The following is a 6,462-nucleotide window of genomic DNA, read 5'->3' as shown; positions in this document are numbered from 1 at the left end:
TCTAAATAACATTCTTTCATATTCGGACTCGAGTCCGAATAGTCACTTCGTTATGTGAATCCTACATTTAGACATTACAGATTTTGAATATTTCGTAAGTGTCCATCAAAATTCCATTTAAAGCTATTGTATTATTATATCATGTACGGAGCATTTCAGGATGTTTTTTGTGTGGTAGGACAGGATCTTGGCTCACAATATTTGGCATATACGATATGTGCTGTCAGAAAGGGGTTACGGTAGATTTGCAAAAAAACCCCAAAAAACAAATTGAGTAGATTTGCAAAAAAACAAAAAAAAACAGAGTCAGAGTTCAAAGGCAAAAACAGCAGTCTTTAATTAAATAAGACTTAACTGATTGTCGTTTTCCAATCTTACAACATAACATTTAAAAAAACACTTAGTACAAATCAAGTTTTTTGCACAACGCTTATGAGGAATTCACTGCCAATAAGGAAACACACAGATGCTAAATAATCACCAGAAGAAGCTAAGCCCTCTGTTAATACCAGTACATGGAGTTCTTTAAAACAAAAACCATGACTTTTCAAAAGTACAGAAGAATCATTGAAACAAATGCAATGGATGATAAGTCATTACTAAACTCATTTTCCACCAGACAAATAGCCTCATGAATTACCCTTTTCTTTACACTATTACAATTCTTTTTAAAACTACTTACAACAGCAGCAAAAGTGTTGACAAAAAAATTAAAAAACTTAAAACAAAAATAGACAAATAAAATAAATTTCCTACACATAGCTGCAAGTATATATTGCCTACTTTTGATTTATGTGATCTAGGCATGAAAATACATTATGCATTTATTAAATCCTTATTACAAAAGCACACCTCAAATACAGTTTTGAATACATTGTGAAAGTGTGCACACACATATATGTAAGTGCATCCACCCAAGCACACAAACACACACACATGCATACACCAATACACACAAATATATTAAAACGGAAAGACCACATACACAAATAAAAATAAATTCTTAAATGCAACAGCTGAAATAAAAGGCTACCATGAATGATGTTTTACTACATTGAACAACATAAATATTGCACAGTGAATGCATTAACAAAGTTCTCTCAACATACAAATGAGGAAAAGAAAAGAAATTGCTCTTATTCTGATAAAGCATATAGCAGATGTCCGATCTAGAACTCCAAGATTTTGACAGTTTGAAAGGATAAAATGTGTCACGATGCAGGCTCTCATCCGTTTTTGGGTACGTTGAGTTATTGGTATCATCTTAAAGCTTGTTCATTTGTCTTGTTTTCCTTTCCTACATTTGATTACATTTTTTGAATATATATCATCAATTAGTAACTTTGTATAACTTTCTCTTAATCATCTTGGACAAATTTTCCTGAGAAAGTTGGACACAATGTTGCTGATAGCCATCAATTCAAAAACTACAGAAACAGAATAAGAGAGAAATGTTTCACATGGGACATCACTAGCTGCATATACAGCTTATGAACTAGTTATGTCCATGTGTTGGCTACTTGCTGCATACAGGGTAACTTATCATGACTTGTTGTTTCTGCTTCTGTATTATTCTAGGACATTATAGAAACTCCAGCCAATGTCACTTTGATCACCAATCCATACAGCTGGGAAACTGGAAAAAATCCTGATCCTTCTGAAGCCACTGATGATTGGTTTTGAGGTCACACAAGTGATAATTTTAATACTGTTTGCACCAACTTGTTTTTCCAAAATGTGTGTTAAGATTTCTGAATGTTTCGTAAAATTTGGTATAAATCTTAGATGAAAGGGGAGAATGAGGTGAAGAAGGGATAAAACTTGCATTGGTTAAGTACCGAAAAAGGGAATAAAGAAGATGAGCATATTTGTCAGTTTGATTTGCTTGAGTATGGTTGTTGGGAATAGGTGACGAAAATAAAAAGCGAGTTTTGAGAGCATATATAGAGGGGTGGGGTTACTTTGGTATGTCCTAAATAAATTTCTATAACTTAAGAACGAAATCATACAAATATACCATTATGGTTATGAAATTATGGCTTTCCCTTGACGCTCTCGTGACATGTCAGCCCCGTTGTTGACGCGCCGACGGTTTCTCTTAGCCATCTTAGCCATGTCTTCTCCAAACACATCGCCAGTCCTCAGTGCCGAGATCAAGTCATCAAACTCACCTGATAACAACACAATCATTTGTCAGTGACACCTTACGTCAAGTTATAAACTCACCTGTCAACTGCACAAAATTTTGTCACTGATATTTGATGGGAGGAGCGACCCTCAAAGTCCATTTTCTACGTTTGTTGCTCAAGATCAAATCTTAGTATGCATATAAGTTAGGCATAGAAAAAAATCTCTTGATACATACTTCTATTTTTGCACAGCACGGCCGCCATCTTGAAAATAGACATTGAATTTCAAATTCCTAAGGCTTTCTTATGACTGAAAATTTGGTGGGAGTATATCTGAACCGGTCCCTATCAAAGAAACTGCAAGTTTTTTTCATTAAGTGTTAAAAGAAAAAAACATATGAGAATTTTTCCAATGTATATAAACCTTTTCTAAATTTTGGTTGCGTAATCGATTGTCAATGGAAGAGTGTTGTATTTTTAAAAGCAAATATGTCTCTGTTACATTGATGGCAACCTTGCTATCAAAGTTTCCTAAAAATTTCATGTCAAAAAGATAAAAACTAAAGGAGCAGGGGGGAAAACTGGAAAAAAAAAAAAAAAAAAAAAGACATTTTGAGAAAAATGACACTTATAGTGAAAATTCAGTATATTTTAATCCACCCTCATGTTTTCAAAGGCAATTTACGACGAGAATAAAGACTTTCTCAATTGTCTCTGCTATTTTTAGACAAAGAACTGGTTGATCTTAAAAAATCAGCCAACATTCGTTAAGTTCACCATTTGAAAACCTTTTTCAGTCAGCCTAATTTTCTATGTTTTTGAAAGAGGTTAATGCCCAGCAAGACACAAACAGGTCTTTCAAAGGCAAGAACCATGCTGTGGGATTTCACAGCCTCATTTTTAGCTGGACCTGCAGTTGACAGATCTGCATGAAAGAGTAGGCTGCAAGACATAGAATGCATTGATATGAAGATATCATGCCACTCCTATGTCACAGAGGTTGTTTGGTAACAGGGATTCGCCAACACTATGTAAGCTGCACCTGCTGTTGATGAGGCAGAGCATAATTTCTTCCCCTCCCCCCCCATATCTTCTGTCAGCACCAGTCTACAAGAACAATGGCACATATAGACGATGAAACAACCCTTTCAGGCATTTGTTTTTGTCTCAGTCTTCTAAAAAAAAATTTCCAAGGAACATTGCAACAGCTTGAATAGCTAGTAGAATGGTGTAAATGAAGTAGAGATGAGCACTGCTCTGTTTCAGAGACCATAAGCATTCACAGCACAAGTGGAACATTCTGAAATTGAATTTTTCAGTTCAATAAAAGAGTCACCCCTACGCACATCCAGTAATAAGTCCCACCTACAATAAACCACTCTGTCTAGCCACATATTACCTTTGTCCCCATTCTCCACATTGATGAGAGCCTTTGATTTATCTGCGGTGCTGCTGCCTCGACGGAGAAGGACTCTCTTCTCTCGCTCCTTCTTCAGCTTACATGAAAATGGAAAATAATACACACAGGTCAGATGTCTCTTAAATTAACTAGCCCAAGTTTTGAGTCTGGGTGACGAAAAGCAACATTATTAAGAGAGGGAGGGGGAAGGAAGAGGGGTGGGGGTGGGGGGAAAGAGACAGAGAGATGGCGAGAGAGAGAGAGACAGAGAGAGAGAGAGAGAGAGAGAAAGAGAAGGAGAGAGAGTGAGAGGGAGAGAGTGAGAGGGAGAGAGTGAGAGTGAGAGAGTGAGAGGGAAGGTGGGTTTAAAGAAGATTTAGATATATTCACTCATTTCACCTGGCCTATGAATATAATATGCGAAAGGCCTGCGCGCTAGTCATGGCCAGTCTATGTGAATAGATGTAACGGGTATTAATATACAAAATAAACAACTCAGTTCTTATCCATGTTTCCAGGTTTTCCAAAAGAAATAAGATTTTCCCTTGGATATGAAAAATACATTTCCTTTATTGTTAGTCCCAGAAAAAGCAAAGTTGTCAACCCTATCCGTATGTCATGTTTTACTATCGTATCCATACGACGTGGCGTACCTCTGTATCCCCACTTTCCAAAGAGGAAATTTACTCGTTAATCTGATCCGTACGCTGCGGGGGTAACAAAAGACCCCAAGTATTCTAACTCACGGCTGGGATCAAAGGCTTTACGATCCAAAATGGCGGCAACTAGTTTTGTAGATCTATGCGTCGAGGGTTCAGCTGGCTAACACTAATGTCGCTCAAGCCTTCATATTTCAAAGAAGGTTGGGTCTAAAATTAGCTAGTTCTTTCAGTTCTAGAACTTCGCTTTCTTAGTTCTAGACTTAATGAGGCGGGGCAGAACTTTCTCAAGATAGGTAATCGAGTCTATTTTTGTGTGAATCGTAAACCTAATTTTGAATACATTCAGTATTCGAACGTCATTTCTTTTTCTTGTGGTTGGATTCTATTGTTGTTGTTGTTTCACATTAATTAAATTAGATTTAATTATCATAGAAACCTAATCTGTCTCGACTCTACTGGTTATTTGAGAACCTTCTTGACAAGATGACTAGAGCTTGGTTTCTTTGGTGTGGTTTTCTCCTTCTTTCTGACTTTGCTATTGCCGTTTTCTGCTCCTTCTACTCATACTAAATTTAGATTTTGCACTCTCTCCTGTTCTTGGTCGTCCCTGAAATGGTAGAGGCATATTGTGCCGATAGTGACATAAAATGCGCAGGACCTGTCGACACTGCTGTATTTTCCTGGGATTTTTCTTCACTGTCCTGTGCACTAGGGGGACAAGAGGGAGGGAACAGGGGACAGACTAGGGCAACCTAAAACAGCTAGCTTGGGCTTGATTGTTTATTGTTTTTTATGGGACTATTGACACAAGGAAACATAAGGAGTAGATCACACCAGAGCGCCCATCAATCACTCGCCCTAACAAATCATCAAGAAACTAACAAAAGTGAATAAAAATGGCCCACACATTTTCCTTTCCATACGGTAGCAAATAATAACAGGTACAATGGGGCCTACAGAAAGTAAGGAACTGAGATATATATACTGTACTTCTCAGTGAAAATGATACATCATGCATCATCATCTGCTTCGTCTCCTGTGTTTGTTTGTTTGGTTAGAGCATAGCTCCATATACATCATGTACAAGAAAGTCTCTTCAACTGGAGTACCATACATCTGGTGCAAATGCTGCATGCAACAGATCTGCCGTACAAAATCATGTACAAACAGACATCTTGTACATAGTGCTGCTTTTGAAAGCAGCACATGCACTCTAAATCCAGTTTCCTGTTTACGGGGGCTGGTTAGGCGGCTCACTTTGCTCTGTACTATAATTTTTACATGCTCCTTCTTTTCTATGATTCTTTATTACATTGTACTATTTATCATCTTCACAGGGATCTTGTGAATGGTTGTGGAGAGCTCTGGTGTGGTTTGCTCCTTCAAATTCTTTCTTCTACGTCTAACTGTTGTCCGAATCTACATGTACTTCCTGGTGCTGAATGACCTAAGCCTTACTCGATGTCAAAGGCGAAAACACTATCACCATCATAGCTGCCACAACTACAGTCATCAATGGGGGTTACAACATCAAAACCACCACCATGACCGCCCACCGAAAGCACTTCACCACCATCAACATCAACCATCAACCGTTACTTTTATCATGCGCAACACTTCTCGCTCATTAGCCAATAACTCTTGACCACCTAATACTACATGTATGGGGTCTTCCCAGAGAAGTAATTCCTGTTCTGTAAAACCAACATTGTGGATTTATTTGTGGGATCCAGAACTGAAAAGACAATCAGCAGAATGGAGAAACCCAGGATCACTGTTACTCCAGAAGCTCGGCGCAAGCAAGGTGCTTTGAAAATTATGCACATTGTGTTTCTCGACTGATTTTGAAATGGCTGGTTCCAGTTGGCTCAACATACATTGTTAACTATTATTACAAGATGATTCTTCAAATAAAGTTGAGACCAGCAGTCATAAGAACGTGGCCGGGTCTGCTTGAGCAAGGTATTGTCTTCCATCATGACAACACGCCTGTGCACACTGCTCAAAGGTCACCGATCTCCTGGACTCCTGGCAGTGGGAAATCCTTGAACATCCCCACTATTCCAGAGACTTACATCATGTAACTTTTATCGTTTCCCCAAATTTAAAGAACTACAGGACAGCAAGTGGAAGACGAAGAAGAAATTGTGCTCGAAACAAATCTTGCGCTAAGGACTCTGGCTGAAGCAGACAAGGTTACAGCGTTTGACCGCTGGGCTAAATTGGATGAAAAAGTGCATTGATACCAGAAATTATTATGTTCGATTTTTTT

The 6,462-nt window shown here is 38.1% G+C and overlaps 1 protein-coding gene across 1 annotated transcript in view; it reads right to left on the bottom strand.

The window, feature by feature from the left end:
• Positions 1 to 312: 312 nt before the first annotated feature.
• The window catches only part of LOC101846734 (disheveled-associated activator of morphogenesis 1), a gene marked incomplete in the record, with an annotated part of 124,790 nt that continues 118,640 nt past the window's right edge, over positions 313 to 6,462 (bottom strand). Inside the window, 2 exon segments of the mRNA XM_035969944.1 lie at positions 313 to 2,171; positions 3,529 to 3,625. Coding sequence (XP_035825837.1) covers positions 2,026 to 2,171; positions 3,529 to 3,625 — 243 coding nt within the window.

This window comes from Aplysia californica, unplaced genomic scaffold (assembly GCF_000002075.1).
Source record: "Aplysia californica isolate F4 #8 unplaced genomic scaffold, AplCal3.0 scaffold00199, whole genome shotgun sequence".
In the NCBI taxonomy this organism is placed as follows: domain Eukaryota; kingdom Metazoa; phylum Mollusca; class Gastropoda; order Aplysiida; family Aplysiidae; genus Aplysia; species Aplysia californica.
This window is presented reverse-complemented; position numbering and strand designations above follow the sequence as displayed.